At 32.8% G+C, this 19,165-nt stretch overlaps 1 protein-coding gene across 3 annotated transcripts in view; it reads left to right on the forward strand.

Annotated features, from left to right (window-relative positions):
* Positions 1-10,692, forward strand: part of LOC107625878 (uric acid degradation bifunctional protein TTL-like) — a 17,332-nt gene extending 6,640 nt beyond the window's left edge. The window contains exons 4-7 of one of the 3 annotated variants that reach the window (XM_016328609.2): positions 9,362-9,587; positions 9,715-9,816; positions 9,904-10,030; positions 10,182-10,692. In XM_016328609.2, coding sequence (XP_016184095.2) covers positions 9,375-9,587; positions 9,715-9,816; positions 9,904-10,030; positions 10,182-10,504 — 765 coding nt within the window. In that variant the 5' untranslated portion in view covers positions 9,362-9,374 and the 3' untranslated portion in view covers positions 10,505-10,692. Of the gene's footprint in view, positions 1-385; positions 641-9,361; positions 9,588-9,714; positions 9,817-9,903; positions 10,031-10,181 lie in introns of those variants that run through there. The other 2 variants (XR_002357914.1, XR_001617406.2) reach the window with 2 other exon arrangements.

Here is a 19,165-nt window from a genome sequence, read left to right on the forward strand (position 1 = left end):
AATTTATATGTTATATTTTTATTTACCTATATTTTTATCGTACTAATACGTATAAATTTATTATCATAAAAACAAACACCTTAAAGCAATATAGAATATTTTGTGAAGGGGGAATATGTAATTAATTAAGAGTAGCAGTTTTTAATCTGTGTATGTTTTAGTGTGTTAGTTGATGGACAATATAGCATTATACATTAAGGCATTTATATAGCATCCTAGTTATGATGAAGATGTAAAATTAAGCGCATCAAATACTATATGCCGCCCTAATAATAATCAATTAAGAACTGAAATAGACAAATAGTTATCTTTTGAAGTATATGTTATATTATTGATTAGTGATAATAAGTGATAAGTTAAGGTGTGATGGGTTTTGCTCATGCAGGCATGCACAGAGAAGCTAGAGTAGTATAAAACAGTGCCGGTCAACACTATTTGGTTAATGAGTCAACAAGGAGCCTTGATTGAATAATTTGAACCAACCAGTCAACGGTTCAACACTTCCATTTGTGATTCTAAAACACATTCAATACGGGTTAACAATAAAAAAAGGATGGTTCTGATTTTAAATGGAGGACAACAGCCTGTATTTGGATTGAAGTTGATGTACGTATTTAAGCCTTTTAGAGTTGTTTGAGAAGCATCTAAACCTTTAGCGGCGGTTTTTTACGACTGCCGGAATAACCGCTGCCAAACTGTGTTTAGCGTCGAAAACATTTTGCGGCGGTTAGCAACCGCTGCTATCTTTTAGAACTGATTTTAGACCCATTTCGCGGCGGGTAGATAACCGCCGCTTTTTAATTTTGTTAAAAGTTAGGATTTTGCGTCGTCCCATAGTAACCGCCGCTAAAAGTTCAATTTTGTTTTGATTTAAATTGATTATTTGAATTTTGTTTTCATATCACAATCAATATTTAAAAAATATTTTAATTTTAAAATATTATGTATTAATTTAACTGATTATGTTTGCAATTACAGTAAAAAAATACTTGACTTAATACACAATGATTTATAACTGATATATATATATAGATTACAAACGAAAATAGTTAATGTTCACAAGGAAAAAAATTGTGTTTAAGATCCCTATTTTGCTCCACTCCCCAAAAACTTCAGCTGTGCATCAATTTCAGGTGGCAAAGTATGTCCTTGCTGTTAGATGATGTATTTCACCAGGTTCTCCATGATTTGTATCTTTGCGTTGTCTTCTGCTGCCTCTGCCTTATGTTCTGCTGCTGCTGCCTTATGTTCTGCTGCAGCTGCCTTCAATTCTGTAATCTCTGTCTTTTGTTCTGCTGCCACTTCCTTCAATTCTGTAATTTCTCTCTGATACTCCTCAATTTGCACTCTAGGGTTTGATTGTGGAGTATTACGAATAATTTCGCTTGGACATGGTCCAAAACCTAACCCCCAAACTCGTCCTGAATGCTCCTTTCCAAGGACTTGCACAAGCGAATCAGTAATAGAAATCTCCTTCGAGGTTCCACCTTGGCTCTCGATACTCGCAATCGCTTCCTACAGACATACCAGAGTTAAGTTTATGTGTTTTTAAAGTTAGCAACATGAATAGAGTAACAGATGTAAATCATTCTTAACCAATACTTACTCCAACAACACGCGCATCATCATTCATATATGAGCCATCCCTTTTTTATGAGTCATAATAAACATCTCTCCTCTGCTGATGTGCCTTTGCTGTTTTTTCTCCTACAACCACATAAAATATTTACCCAATCATACATGTTACAAAAGAATATAACAAACCAAAAAAATATGTATCAAACATAATACACACATAATTACCTCTTTCATCCCTTAGCCTTGCTGTTGTCTTAGAGCCCCCAGTATGTGTATATAGTTGCTTCGACCGATTTAGAGAATTTTGTCTGCACATTTCCTATAAATAAATACACAAATACAGTTTATCGTGCAATGAATTGTATAAAGTAATGATGCCTTCATAGTGTCACGGATTTTATTTTTTAAGGTTTGAAACTAATTTGACTGATTTTTGGCTTTTTAATTATATCACTTTCTATCAATTATTTTATTCAGGTATTAAAAATGTTAAAAACTGCAACATTAAATGGAGTACCAATTTAATATTAATTACCTTCGTAGATTCCTTCAAACGATAGTTAAGGAACCATCTCCACTGTTGTGCATCTATTCCTGATGGGTTACGCTTGGCATTTACTTCGAAACTCTCTTCGTCGTCGTAAACCTTGTGAAACAAGTGGTTTCTTGCTTCCTTCCAGATTTTTCCTAGCCTTTGAATCATTACCCGCTTTATTTTTCCCTTGTCATCCTCCTCATACCGAAAGGTGCGCTAAAAGTTTGACACACAATGCGATACACGTCCACAAATGGAAAAGTAAGAATTTGATGTGATTTTACTTAACATAATAAATTCTAAATTTTAATATCATATCTTAGTTGTCTCATATGCATGTTCCTTTAAAGCTTTGTCCATTGTCTTCCAACTGTCTTCATTGATGGGAAAATGTTGAAAGTCAGCACCCAGATTCACTAGAAACCCACTCAATAATCCAGCCGCCTGATCGATCGGTTGCAACTCTTCATTTAACTCCAAAATGATTTTTCTGCCGGGAGGAAGTACTATGGCCTCCTTGACGCTCAAACTCATCGTTCTTGTGATGCCATCATCTAAGAAACAAATTAGAAGGATTAATTGCATTAGTGTTACCTTAAAATTAAAAAGAATACCAAAGTCATCCAATTATGATTAAATAATGCAGACCAAAGATAGAAATTTTACCGCTTACAACAACATTCCAATAATCCGTATCCTTGCGACCGTTGGACTTGTTCCGGGGTACAGCTTCTTCTTCAGCATATAAGTCATCAACGTAATCATCCCATGAGTCAACCTCATCAGCCTCGGGATTATAATCTTCATCATCCGAAGAACTTTGGGCAGGCTCAGCAACATGTTCAGTCCCAGCATTGATATGCTGAGTTTTGTCAGTGCCAGCGTTGGAGATACAGTTGTACCGCGGTTTCTTAGGCATATTTCCAAACCTTCAAGCAAACTACTAACACTTATTAGAGAGTAAAAACCTACCAAAAGCCAATGATAAAAATGTAATAAATTTAAAATTTCAGTGTAACTACACAGATTACATGCCTTAAATAAAAATCACATCTATTATTGAAATTTTGCAAATTAAAATGTCACCATAGATTTGACAACACGAAAACCGTACAAGGAAGCACACAAGATGAGCTTCCTAACAAGAGTTTAAATCGGATGAGAAGTGGTTGAGAAAAAATATATTCAAAGATCGCAATCCAAGTTAGTCAAGGAAGGGTTGTGATTTGGAGCACACCATTTATGATATGTTATTCACAGTTTTCTAAAGATGTGTGTGTTCAAACATAAAAAAATTTCTTAGTAAATGAGTCTCACCGTATTTAAACAAGCATCCATCAATACAGCAAACTCTCTAACTATCCTCTCTTCCTTGCTTTCTGAAAACTATATATTCAAGTGAATTTTGATGTCACAGGAAAAGAAGAAGTTCGGTAATTAATTTTTCATTCAAACCAGGTGATTCCTATGGTGCCTAAAAGGTGATGTCTAGTTTGCAAAAAAGGTTTAAAAATATTTAATTTAAAAAATATAAAAATAAATCATTTTTAAATAGTTAAAATTTTCTCTAAAAAATAAATTTGGTAAAGTTTAGACACCATAGAATTCACCTTGAAACTAATACTCTGTCAGAGGACTACACTAATTCAATTAAAAAAAAATCCAAATACTAATTTTTGAAAAGTTTTCTTATCCAGAAACAGAGTATATAAACCTAGAAAGAGCAATTCCACACAGTCAGCAAAATACTATCAGAATTACTAAGAATAAAGTAGTCTAATCCACTATTCTGTCTATCCATTCAAGAGTAAAGCAACATGCAACACAATTCTAACAACCATATCCTCATAAAATTTCTTGCACTAAACATTTTTCCAATTTTGTACCACTTATGGGATGTTACAATGGAAGTGTACAGATTATAGAAACTAAACTAAAAGCATATCACTTTTCTATCATCACATTTGGTGTCTTTGACATTATCACAAACAGTTGGTGGAATAAGACTTAAGATGCATCAAAATCCAAACTTTTTTACATAATAGTGTTATTAACCAAATGGGTTTGTCTTCAAGAGGAAAATGAACCTGAGAGTAGTATTGCTTTCAGCTACTTCATTACGTACCATACACTTTTTCTCTTTTAATATGTAATTTTTATCACATTTAAAGGTCTTCGGTCAATTAAAACAAATATTAAATAATTTATTGAAAATAAAGTAAATATATTTAATATTAATCAAACTTTAAAATTTGTTTTTTTTTTTGTTTTTTCTGTTTTATTCTAAGTGAAGGAATCCTTTAACAAAGCTCAATAGTTGACTGAACCTAATTAACTAAAAATAAACAATGAATTCAATCAAAGGAAACGTAAAATAGCTACAAGCATTCAGCAATTTCAATGGGTTAACAAAATATTGTGACTATCCAATACCCCATAAATCTAACATCAGGCGTACTATAAATTTTCATAGACTTAGTAAATATACAGCAAATTTTTTAAGCACTTAAATTTTGTTAAATAAAACAATAATGATAGAAGTTTCGTTGGATACATTGGCAAATTAAGAATAATGGAATAACTCACCACAAAATCAGCAAAGGAGTGATCTCAACAAGGACCAGACCAACCGAAGAAAATAGAAAACCTTATACAAGTACAGCCAAGAGAAATGAGGAACACAATGAGCGTATTAATCTGGTCAACAAAACAGGATTTCAAGCTGTAACAGAGGAGGAGCAACAATAGCAGAAGCACGCAGCGCAGAGTATATAGCAGATTCTGGCGCAACGGCTACGAGATAAAATACTGCTTGCGGCCCCAAATTAGGCGTATGAATGTGAGGAGGAGGTGCTGAAGATTAAGTTAGGGTTTTCTGTGAAACATTGTGTGCTGAGGGGTATAAACGTGTGGAGATATTAAAGCTAAAATTTTGGATTTGTTACTAAAATCTTTCCTGGAATATTGGGCCTGACTTGTGCCGTTACACTAAGTGAGACCTTTATAAAATTTATTTGTGTTAAGTGATTATCCTTCAGCTTAGTAATTCATTATTTGTTGTTAAGTGATTAACCGCTTTGATTAAATAAATATGAATTCTTTGTTGGTCTTATTTTTAATTTTAGCTTTTTATTAAATTTAATTCAAATATTAAAATTTAGAATGCTTACGCAATAAGTTTAAACTTTTTTGAATTTAATTTTTTTAAATATTTATTGTTATTTTTTCTAAGGAATTCGAATCCTAATATGAACAGATATATTTAATGTCATGTAAAGGCTATATAAATACTTCTATATTCTTCTACTAAGAGAGAGAAATTTTTATTATGAACTATTTTCTTTAATTCAAATTCCATTCCCTAAAATCAACATCTATTACTGTTAATTTATCTTTTCTTAGTTTCATTGTCACATTCACCCAGGTACATGTGTTAATTCTATATGTTAAATTTATTCTGCATGTGAAATTATGTTCTTCACTCCTACCTTAGGCTAATATCTTTTCAAAATAATTATTTTACTTGCTAATATTTTTCTAATATTTAAATTAACTTATTGAAAATGCTTTGATTATCTTCTTCATAATTTTTTGGTATCATTGGTTGTACATGTTTTTTGTCTTTTAATTAATGATTATAAAGTCTATGACCTGGGTTGATTATGTCCATCTCTATTGACACTATGTGCCATGTTAATGCTTTTATTTTGCTAATGGCGAGCAAGAATTATACACCGGATGCTCAAAATACTCGAAGCTATCATTCTTGGTGAAGCTTTACCACATAAAGTGTATGTGTGGTGTTAGTGACAAGGCAATGTCAATGATCCTAGATTTGTTGCGAGTTGCATTTGAGCACGCTATACTACCGAGGACATTCTATGAAGCCAAGAAGACGATTAGGAAACTGGGAATTGAATACAAGAAAATAGATGCATGTCCAAATGATTTCATGTTATATCGGGGTGATGAGGAATAATTGATCAAGTGCAAACAATGCGGGACTTCAAGATGGAAGCAAAAGGCGCGAAAGGGTTCTATCATCAAGCTGAAAACTCATGTTAAGAGAAATGGAAAACCAATACCAGCAAAAACTCTTCGGTACTTTCCTCTAATACCGTGGCTTCAACGGTTATTCATGTGCAGCAAGACATCTAAAGACATGTTATGGCATAAGGAGTGTCACAACAATGACAGTTTCTTGAGGCATCCGAGGGACGCTGAAGCATGGAAAAAGTTTGATGCGAAGCATACTGCTTTTTCATCGGATCCGCGTAGTGTTCGCCTGGCCTTGGCTAGTGATGGATTTAATCCTTTCAGAAACATGAGCACAAAGTATTCCGTTTGGCCGGTGATTCTTATCCCGTACAACTTTCCTCCATGGCTTTGTATGAATCAGACCTCTTTCATTCTATCCATGATTATTCCTGGTCCTAAAATGCCAGGTAATGATATAGATATTTACCTGCAGCCCTTGGTTGATAAGTTGAAGCAATTATGGGATGACATTGAAACATACGATGCTCATACCCAATGCACCTTCACGCTGTATGCGGCGTTGACTTGGACTATTAGCGATTTTTCAGGATTGGAAAACTTATCTGGGTGGAATACGCACAACGGCTTAGCATGTCCTACCTGTAATTTGGATGCTAGGGTACAGCGACTCACATTTAGTCAAAAATGGTGTTTCATGGGTCATCGTCGATTTCTGAGTCAGGGACATAAATTTAGACAAGACCAGGTAAAATTTGATGGCCAAGTAGAGAATAGGGATCCCCGAAGATGTTGTCTGGAACAGATATCTTGAGGCAACAATCAAATATTCACGTGTCATACGGAAAGGTTCCAAACGTGATAGGACATAAAAGACGCAGTGGTGAAGATGCCAACCAGTTTGACTCAAATTGGAAGAAGAAGAGTGTTTTCTTTGAACTCCCATACTGGGAAGATAATATGCTATGCCACAACCTCGATGTAATGCACATAGAGAAAAATGTCTACGATAAGGTAGTGTTCACCGTATTAAATGATAGTGCCAAGTCAAAGGACAATTTGAAAGCTCGAAAGGATTTACAATGCATGGGTATAAGGCCAGAGTTGTGGCCGTGCGATGGTGGAAAATATTCTTCTGCAATATTTACAATGTCAAAATCACAGAAGGATACATTCCTGAAGACTCTCCAGAAAGTTGTCTTTCCATATTGTTATGCTAGCAACGTTACGCGTTGTGTTGACTTGCGACAGCGTAAGTTGGCTGGGTTAAAAAGTCATGATTGTCACATTCTGATGGAGCATTTACTTCCAATTCTGGTTAAGAATGCACTGCCTGCCCCCGTGGACAGCGTAATTGCCGATCTTTCATCATTTTTTCGAGCACTCTGCGGGAAAGCCATAAACCCTTTACAGCTTGATGAACTCCAAAATCATGTTGTTCATACCCTGTGTCGTATGGAAATGATTTTTCCTCCTTCGTTCTTCACAGTCATGGTACACCTTATCGTTCATCTTGTTGAAGAAGTAAAACTTGGTGGCCTAGTGCATTATCGGTGGATGTATCCGATAGAGAGGTTAGTATGTATATAACCATATCTATAACATGCATTTGTGCACAATTCATGATCCTAAGCATACGAATTGGTTTTATTTGAAAGGTATCTGGGTCGTTTGAAGCAGTATGTGCGCAACAGGGCTCAAGCAGAAGGCTCAATTGCGGAGGGGTACTTATCGGAGGAAATCCTAACTTTTTGCTCTAGATATCTGGATAACATTGAGACTAGAATGAATCGACCGGTGCGAGTTGACGATCAACCTAGCGGAGTACTCCCTAATGCATATGAAACCATGTTTCTAAAAGTTGGAAAGGTGATAAGGACTGCAACATATTTTAAGCTGAGTCAGATGGAACGACTGCAAGCACATCGTCACGTGCTAGTCAATTGCGAGGCTGTTACTGACTTTATTGAGTAAGTAATCTTATGTACTAATTCAAACCTCGGATATATATCATATAACCTGTGCACTATTTGCAAATAATGTTTTGGAATTCCATATAGTTCATTTAGAGCTAAAACAAAGAGAAAGCTACGAGATCAAACAAGGTCGCAATCGAAAATAGATAGCATTGTGCACAAGGAATTTGTTCAGTGGTTCAAGCAACAGGTGAGAAAATATACAATGCATTATGCCAATTGCCTCGATAGCTAAAAATATTTACTATAATAAAATGACATTTCATGAATTTAAGAATGGTTGTTATATGACAGCAGGTTCCGATGGAGAGCACCCAGTATCCAGATGAGATTAAATGGCTTGCATGTGGACCGATACTTCAAGCAACACGTTACGGGGCATAAAATGTCAATGGTTATAAGTTTAGAACTATGGAAAAGGAGGAAGGGATGAAAACCCAAAATAGTGGAGTATATGTCTCGTCTAATACACGAAGTTATGCAAGCATGCATGACAACAAAGTGGCTGTTGGTAGTGTTCCATACTATGGCAAAATAGTAGACATAATTGAGTTGAATTACAGTTTTCGATTCTCAGTCGTGTTGTTCAAGTGTGTTTGGGCGGATACGACTACTAGTAGGGGCTTAAAACAAGATCACTTGGGTCTGACTAGTGTTAACTTCTCTCGTTCGATACACACCGGTGATCAAGAGGACCATGAGCCGTACATATTGGCATCAGAGGCTCATCTTGTATACTATGTGGATGATGAAGTAGATAAAGCATGGAGTATAGTGGTTCATGTCAAGCCGCGAGACTTGTATGACATGGGAGAAGAGATTGAAGTAGCTGAAGTTGGTTTTTCTCCACAACCAGGGTTGAACTTCTCAGCGGCAGGTGACATTGGAGACTTACAGTTGACCAGGGATGATGATATAGAAGACTCCGCAGACAATGCAGTTGAGAATATCGACGAGGTTACATAACAGAACTAGGGTTAAAGTCAACAATTGTTAACAGCAGTCTTTTTATGATTAATGTGTGGCTTAATGTTCATGGCGTATGTAGATTGATAGTTATATCACGAGTGGTATTTTCAAAATTCAATTAAATCTTGACTGAATAGTGGGTTTTAATAAATAAAAGTAGTGTTCCAATTCTTTTTATGATTTTGTTGGAAATTTTTAGCTTACAATGAAGATATAAGTTCGTTGTTATCGTATTTTGCAAACTATTATATATAATCAATGCTAAAGTTGTTATCACTACTAAATATTACTGCACATAAAATGATAGCATAACAGGGCAAATGAAAATGAAGGACTTTTCATCATGCTGTGCAAGCACAACATTCGCTAAAGAGATGGCTATGGCCTCGCCATTCTCTTCATTAGAACATGCAATTTCTGTTGCTAGAGAGATATGGTTTCGCAAAATGAATGTGTGGTGTTGGTTGGAGGCTATTTCAGGACGCTCTTGTTTCAATGAATACTTGGAAATGGCTAACGAATCTATCATGCAGGTTTGTTCATCAAGCATACCCTATTAAACTTGTCTTAAACTCTATTTGATCAATACATATGTTAAGTTGAAATATAAAAACAAACTTGCTGCGTTAATATTTGCAATGTCAACATTCATATTTGTAGGAACTTTATGAATGGGGATCAATGTACGAGAAGAAATTTGGATATGTTTTTGTGACATGTGCATCTGGAAAGAGCTCTGAAGACATACTTACTGAACTGAAGGTTAAAAAAATATATTATATACAAAGTTCTTAATACAGACACAGTGTTGACCGAAAAAGATAATTAACTATGAATTTTATTATATAGATGCGCTTTACAAACAAGCATGCAGTTGAGTTGGATATTGCATCACAGGAGGAAATGAAATTTATAGAATTGCAAATTACACAGCTTTTTTCCAAAGAATCTTCCCAAACGGTCAACAACGGAGATGGTAATTGTTGTTTATTGTTGTTTAGTTTTGAATCCTGTGTTAGAAAATTACACATACCATTTTTCTTCCCTAAAGTACTATCTAATGACTTGGAAGTTATTGGCATCTTTTGATTATACTAATATTTTTGTATGCGGATTCATATTTTCAGTTCTAGCTGAATATTCTGGCGAAATAGTTAACGACACTCTAGATGGGGCAGAGATTGATTCAGCAGACAATTTAGACGACATCTCATCCACTGGCATTAACATGTCCATGCAGTTTGACCTGAATAAGCTGTCGGAAGAAGACAACAAAACTTCAGATGACCAACAAGTAGAAGATGGCGTACATGTTGCAAAACAGCGCTTCAATCTGAACAAAAAACCATGGTTTAGAGATGACCTATCAGATCCTGTGTCACGTGAAGCCAGTAGATTCCTGACAGAATTTTTCTGGCCGGGTCAATATGATGTTGACGAGAAAAATTGACTTTTTATTTAAACAAACTACATTGTGTCCTTTAATTTAATGGTCGGATTGCAGTATTACCTATTTCACTACTTTTACAATTAATTGATTTATGATTGGTAAGGTCTAAGTTCGAAGAAGCCTATTATAAACACATGCTAAATTGAAATTAGCATTAATTTATACATATTTTATGTATTTCTTTTATAGTTATGCCTGAATACAAACATAGAAGTTCTTATACTAAATGAAAAAATCTCATTTTCAAGATTGTTCACCTCATTAAATATATTATTAAAATAAACTTTTTGTAACGTAAAACGAGTGATACGGTTGATGTTCCCTGAACATCAAACGTATTTGTGAAAATAAACTTATTAGAATATATCAAAAATTAAAATACAGGCAAACTCAATTTAATTACTAACGGAAAACTCTAAATTTTATGAAAGACAACATTTTTGTATTACGAGGGTCAAGAAATTAGTGAGAAATTAAGTAGTCTGTACTCTGTTAGTCTGTAAAAAATTATAACGTCCGAATATCGAAGTTAACAGAAATGTTAAAGATGGCGACGGTTGGATTGCAACCGCCGCTAAACGCAAACATTGAATCAGCATTTCTTCCACCGATTGTGTTCAATTAGTGGCGGTTACAAAAAAATTGCCGCTAAAAGACAAACGACTACCAACACCCCGTGTAGCCGCCGCTAGTTTCAGTTTTGCAGCGGTTAAAGGTCAACCGCCGCCGCCATCGGTCTACCAATAAAGATATTCTAAAAAAACACGCGTATACACATATTTTATTGTATAATTAGAGTGTGCATTGTATTTATTGTATTTTCTGCAACACATAAATTTTTGTTAAAAAGTACACAAATTTTGAAGTATAACATATAAATTTTTAAAATATAACAGACTAAATTTTACATATAATACAAACTTATCGATATAGTCCACAAATTTTTGTACATACCAGATACCACACAAATTTTCAAAATGTAGCACATAAATTTTTAAAGTATAGCACATAAAATTTTGCACAAACTTATCCATATAGTTAGGGGTATTCATGTTTCAATTTTTTCACATAAAAATTGATTTTAAACCAATTTATAATATAGTACACCACTTTAAACCAATTCAAAATAAAACCAATTTAAACTAGTTTATACTTTATATGCTAAAAAATTAGATTTAACCTCTTTCTCATCTCCTCTTTCTCTCTCCACCTCTTTCCTCCCTCTCTCAATCTTTCTTCTTTCTCTCTCTATCATTATTTATTTTTTTAATTTCTTTTTTTATCTTTATTTTTACGCTTGATACAAAAAAATTTTGTTTGTTGTTCTCCTTCTTATAAAATCTTTCATTCTAATATGATCATGGATTAATCAAACTGAAATTTTATATTTACGAGTATACTATGAAACAGGATTTTTAATCATATACTAAAAAAAATTAGTAAAACTGATTTTTTTAACACTCTTAGATATAATATACAAATTTTTGTATATAGTACACAGACTTTTGTATATAATACATAAATTTTTACACATAGCATACAATTTTTTGCTGTGAATTATTTTGTTAGTTGGGTGAGTCAATGTTATGAGCATGTAGTCCTCCAAAAATTTATGTGCTGCACATCAAAATTTATGTATTATATACCAAGATTTTTATGTTGTACATCAAAATTTATGTACACATGCGTATTTCATTGATTAGACGTTTTTGGGCATATGATCTGTCAAAAATTGTTGTGTTGTATACTAAAATTTGTGTGCTGTAAACCAAAATTTATGGGCTATAGTATTTTGAACATTTATAGAAGAAGAAGAAGAAAATGAAGACGATTATGTGACAAGGGAATCATAAAGTACTAACACTACCTCAAAAATAAAGACTATATACATATATATATATAGTTACGTGAATTGTTAAATTCGTCTCACATTCTCTTGTAAAAGAGCTTTTTTTAAGTTTGAAGTGTGAATTTGTGTGTATATCTCTATTTATATGTCTTATGTTAACATTTTTTTTTACTCTTTGTCTTAATAAATTTATATAGATACATGAATGATGAATTTGATTATCAATAATGAAATAATTAGATATTTAATTATACAAATGCTTTGACGTAGAAAGTTTTATTGATAAATACATATATTTAGTTGGTGGAAATTGTAAAATTTATCACTATAATTGAGAAAAAGATTAACGATGGTTTGAAACTTTCAAAAAATAGTACTTTAAAAAATGGTGATGGTTTAAAATTATTGCTAAATATAAAAATAGTCCAAAAAAAAAACTAATAATGTAATGACAGTTTTAAACCACTGCTAAAATATAACAGAAAAGATTACCATAATAAATGCCTCATATTAGTGACAATTTGATATTTTTAAAACTGTTACACAAGATTTAGCAATAACTTTTACCAGCGGTTTGCTAAATGCACCAGTGACACTCAAATTAACGACAATTTTGTAACCGGCATGAAGAAATTGAGCAACAATCTTAATTGTAGCTAAGCAGTTAAAAAACCAATAGTAAAAATTTATGTTATAATGTAGTGTCTCTATTTGTTAGAGCACATATCTAGTTAAACTCTATTTTATTTTATTTAAAGGATATAAACTTTTAAGAAACACTTGGGGTAAAAATTTTATGACAGCATTTTATAATATTAAATATCGTAACCCAGGCAGAAAACATTGCATATAATAAAAAGAACAATTATATCATTGAAAATCAAGGATAGTTGAGCTACATGAAAATAGAATAAATAAAGTAATTGAAAGTATTAATACCCAAAATCATTAGTGTGAAGCACTTCCTACTTTGACCAAGTGCTCAAATAATTTTTGCATTTGATCCTATCAAAGATATATTTAAATCTCAACTTGAACAAACTTGTAATAAATAAATGTCATTTCCTACAACATAATTGTTGGAAAATATATCCAATTTCACTAATATAATGGTAGTATATAAGGTAACGCTTGGAAGAGAGACAGAGATTAAAAGACTGAGACTGATACTAAAAAATAGAGATTGAAATAAGTCTTAGTATTGTATTTGGTGTAAAGTGTGAGACAGAGATTGAAATAAAAATGAAGCTCTAATTTAATTTGTACAAAAAGTTAAAGTTGGAATTAATTAATTGAAATTGAGATATTTTAGGTATAAAATATTATTAAAGTTTCAGTTTCCGTCTCCAAAAATTTCAGTCTCATGTGTCTACACCTTTTGAAAGTACTGAAATACTAAAATTTTAAAGATAAAAACTAAAATTTTAGTACAAATATCTGAGCCAATAAATATAATAATGAATCCCAATTTTTTAATTTCCGTTTCAATACCTCAAAATAAACGTTACCTAATAGTACAATGTTGAAGCTCATAATTCATATAAAACATATAGAAGCGTAACCTATCATAACATCTAGTGCAGAAAACCAAAATTTATAACTAAGCTAATATTTTAAGGTATATATTTCATATAAGAGGCTATTCTAAGCACAAAGATTTGATTAACAACAAATATGTATATGAGATAAAATAAACTCGAAAGAACTCAAAATAATTCAAAATAACTAAAACATACTTAATTACCGTGACTCAAATCCCTATTCTCTCCATACATTTTGATGCATCCCCGTTTGCATTTCATTAAGCTTTCCGGAAATTTTGAATAGGCTTCTTTGCATCTTTTAATACATTCTTTCACCCTTCTTTTCCAAGCAGGAGGAGGAAATTGAAGAACAGTCCCATCAAATTGAGCAATGGTATCAATAATGATCATTCCAATCATCAACAATAATACTAGTGTATATGCCTTCATCATCTCTCTCTCTTTCTCTAGTTTTTATGATAGATTAGATTTCATATATATATAGTAATGGTTTAAAATTTTCTTTGATCATATATATGATTCAGGAATTAAGATATTATCTCTTAATTCATGTCTCCACCCTTTACGAAAAGCTGTATTTTCCTATATAGGGAAACAAAATATTCTTATTGTATGTATTAAATATTATTTTAGAATAGTTTATTATTTTAATCAAGATTGATTGCCTTTGAACTCATTGGAGGATCAATGTAGTCCTTGAACAGCTAAGAGATCCTCTTTCGTTGCGCTTAATAACATCCAATTTTTTCTACTAATCTAAATCCCTTCAGGTGTTGCTAGATTGTTTTTAGACCCTTGTCAATAACTATCATTTATGGATACGGAATACGTAGAATACGAATTTAAAATTTTTACAAGATATATGGATATATACGATATATATAAAATATAAAATATTTTTTTATAATGATATTTTGATATTTTATTGATATTAAAATATAAATTAATTTTTAATTATTTTTAATGTCTTATGTTTGGAGGCGAATTTTTTATTTATTTTTTATTAAGATACGATTGGATACAAAAAATACGCTTGCTGTCGGGTGAGTGTCAATAGATGTTGTGTCTAAAATGTGTCCAATACGCAAACACACTAAATCAGAAAAAGTGTTGGTACTTCGTCGGTGACAATTAAAAAGGGTTTATCTGCAAAAATCTTTCCTGGCAGACTATTTGAGCAGGTTTAGATCTCCTGAGCAATGTCTTCCCCCCTAAGATGATCATATTCTCCCTCCCTTTATCGCGGTCAATAGCAATTTTGGATTTTGAAGAATAAATGGATTCCTCTTTTAAAAAGGATTTCGAATTTTTGAATGTAAACCTTTGGTTTTGAAATGATACATAAGGCGAACAACGATCACTGTATTCTAAAAACAATTTTATTTTACGTATCTTATTATAGCAATTCTGTAATCCTAGAGTGAGAACCCTTTCGAGGACGATGTTCTCACTCCCCTACAGGTGTTTCCTTTTCAGGATCGGATGAAGAATGTCTTGAAGTGTTTATTTTCGTTTGATTTTATATGATGCATTGTATTGTTTTAGATTTTATATTTTTCTTCGCTTTTATCTTTACACATTTTGTAAGTGGGATATGATTTGTATTATGTAATGCTTGTAAGTCAATATATATATATATATATATATATATATATATATATATATATATATATATATATATATATATATATATATATATATATATTGACTTACAAGCATTACATAATACAAATCATATCCCACTTACAAAATGTGTAAAGATAAAAGCGAAGAAAAATATAAAATCTAAAACAATACAATGCATCAAGTCTTTTAAAAGGTTATACGATTTTAAGTTTTAGCCAGACTCCTATCTTAGTATTAAATATATTTAGAGTCGTCGTAATACCCAAGCTATTAAAGTGGCGCAGTCGAAAGCGTGATATTCTGATAGTGAGGGTGTTACAAGAAGGCCAGCCATTTTTTTAACTTCTTCTTGAAGCACAATGTTCATGGCTACTAGCTCGTCATGGGTCTGAGGAGGAGGAGGTGGATGTATAGCATCATCGGCCATGATCCTACAAAAAATAACAAATTACAAAAGTGGGGTTTTTTGAAAGTCAGGCCTCACGGTGGGCGTCAAATGTTTTGGTCTGCTTTCAGAGTGTTGTGCTATGAGTTTCTCGTTGATCTGACCCTAGCGTGGAACCTGTAAAAAAGGACTCTGACGCTCAAGTCAGTATCAAATATCAGAATGCTTAATCTAAAACTAGACTGCTCTCTCTTTCTCTTTATCTGATTCAACCTGTCCTCTATAGCTGGCACAGGGTCTTATTTATTTACTTCTTGATAACCGACCTTTATGTGTATTGGCCAAGATTCGTGCAGATACTATAAAGGCTCTCAATGAATTTCTTGATGGATTCAAACTTGAATGCTTTAAAAATCAGTTTTCGAGGTATAACATCGTGTATCCGAGATATTTTGGTACGGATCATATATATTTTGAAAAGAGAAATGCTAAAGGGTTAGTAGAATTTATTTATTTTTGCCAATAGTTACCTAGAAATATTTAAAATTAAGGATTAAAAATATGTTGTTGGATTACTAAATTAAATAAATTAGACTGGTAACTAAAAATGATGACCAAGAACAATAAATTATGCTAGTCCTTTAGTGTTTTTCCATTGAAAACATAGCGAGATGGATATTATTTTGTCTAATAATAAGGCCGTCTTACAAAACTATTAGAAAAAGATCTCATCAAGAGTAGACTTATAAAGTCTGAGAAAGATACTTTAGCAACCTGAGCCTAAACACCTCCAACCAAGCAGTGCAACATGAAATGGGCCTCGTACCGGGGCAACCGACTCATACCCAACATAGCTTGGAAAACACGCTTGGAGATCTCCCACTAATTAATGAGAGATTCTTGCGCACCAAGCCGGATTCTCCTTCTCCACTTCTCGTGCAACATGACCTCAAGGAGGAAAAACTGTTGCGCGATTTGTTGCAGGGTCATCACTCCAACTTCACCACCATTCAAGTGTTCACTTATAATTATAAATACTCCGACTACCTTAAGATTATATTTATCCTAAGAGAAAGTTAAAGAATGTGCATTATTATTCAATAAAATCATAGTTTTGAGAACAGATTGGACCCGATGATTCGACTAGGTTAATAAAAAATTAGTCATTTGTTAGATTCTAATTAATTCATTGAACCTGCTTGTAAAAACAATCTAATCATTCAAACTAGTTATGATTTTTAAAGTTCTATTTGTACCAAATCAGCCATGTTTGCACAGCTGCCACCGACTAATCTCAACGTCCCAAACTGCTTCTTTGTCGCCTCCAGATCTGGAGAATCTCATATGGCGGTTAACCTCCCAGCTCATCAAGCTTGCCAAGATACTTGGAGAGTGAGAATAAAAGTCAAATATGCCAAGCTTCTCTTTTTATGGAAGAAGGAATGGGAAAGCATTTGTTTTCCAGATAAAAGGAGTGATGATGAGACTTGTTTGCCACAAAAGAGTAGAAATGATAAGTTAAAAATAAAATATACGGGAGGAGCCTCTGTGAAAGAGCCATAATGCCAAGAAGTATGGCAATGATATGGGTTGCTTTTGGTCCTTTTTAGAGGTGTGCATGGATCATGTCAGATCCGTATATCCATAGTATTTCTCTGCATCCGATTTGAAATTTGCAGATATGAACTAATCGTCTAGTTGGCAAGCTTATCGAATAAGATAGATAAATGGGATTGGATAGTGGTTGTCAGATATATAAATCTAAATATCCGTAGATTCAAAAAATAATAAAATAATATTAAATGTAAATAAAAATATATATCCCTTTACAACACTAATTTTTTTATTCCCAATATCTTTTCCTATTCTCAGTGCCTCCATGCATGCTCTATCTCCTTCTTTGAAGCCTTCCAATTTCCCTTCCCATTTTTGGCATCTTTGACTCTCTGGGCTCTGTGCTCTCTAAGCTACCTCCTTTTCTTTTGTTCTTTGTTGTTGGTGTCGCCTCACTGCAAGCTCGTCGTTACCCTTTTTCCTTTTCTATTCGACTTTGCTAGAAAGCTTCTGCTCTAATCTATTGCTTCTACTTCGTTGTTCTTTACCGTTGACTTTGGAAAGCTCGCCACTAGACGCCTAGTATTCCGTTGTTCCGTTGTTCCTTCGTTTGGCTTGTTGTTTTGTGTTTAGCGTCGAGATCTGCTTTCTATTCTCACTTCGTTGCTCGACATATTTGCCATCTTTATTTTGCTTCTGCTTGCTATTGTGTTCATTATTTTAAGAGTAAAGTATTGTTTTTGTCCCTAACATTTGGGTTAAGTCATATTTGTGTCCCTAACGTTTAAATCGTCCTATTTGTATCTCTAACGTTTATAAAAGTGATTCAATGTTATCCTACTATCAATTATACTAACAAATCAGATTATATTTTTCAATTATTCTCATTTAAATGTATTCATTTTCAATTAGGTCTCACTTGAATGTGTTCGATTTTAATATTATACCCACTATTTGTGTTTAGATTCAATTATGTCCCTAGAAAAATGAATTATATAAATGTTGTAGGAATTAGTTTCAACTTTTGATGAGTTATTTTTCGGAGTGGATGATCGATTCTATCTCAGACATTTGTATTCTAACTTCAAGAAGAGATTTTTAAAACTCAAACTAAAGCGCTCATGATGTATAATTGACGGCAGGATAACATTGAATCACTTTTACAAACGTTAAGGATACAAATAGGACGATTTAAACGTTAGGAACACAAATAGAATTTACCCCAAACGTTGGGGACAACAACGATACTTTACTCTTATTTTAATTTTCCTTTTTAGTTTGTATGATTGTAAAAATATTGCAGTTACTAATTTTAATTTTTTTTTCAATGTTGTTACGTTAGGATTCTTTGAAATGAGAATCCAATCACCCGATCCGATATGCAAATTATTGGATCAAATCAAATTAGATAACATGATAAAAATGGTTAGTATCCGATCAAATCTAATTTTAAGTTAAAAGTGTGGATCGAATCGAAAATTTGTCTAAATCCAAACCAATTCGATTCTAGACATCCATACTCTTTTTGAATTTTGATGGGACTTCGACAGTCACCACACAAGCTAAAGACAATAGATATGGAACAATTATTTTGTCCTTTTTTAAACTGTTTTTAAGGTGTTGTGCTCTTAGTTTTAGGATAAAATCATAGATGAAATTGGAAGGAACTAAGACCAAATTTCATTAGTTTGAGAATATTTTCG

The sequence above is a fragment of the Arachis ipaensis genome, chromosome B02 (assembly GCF_000816755.2).
Source record: "Arachis ipaensis cultivar K30076 chromosome B02, Araip1.1, whole genome shotgun sequence".
NCBI lineage: Eukaryota > Viridiplantae > Streptophyta > Magnoliopsida > Fabales > Fabaceae > Arachis > Arachis ipaensis.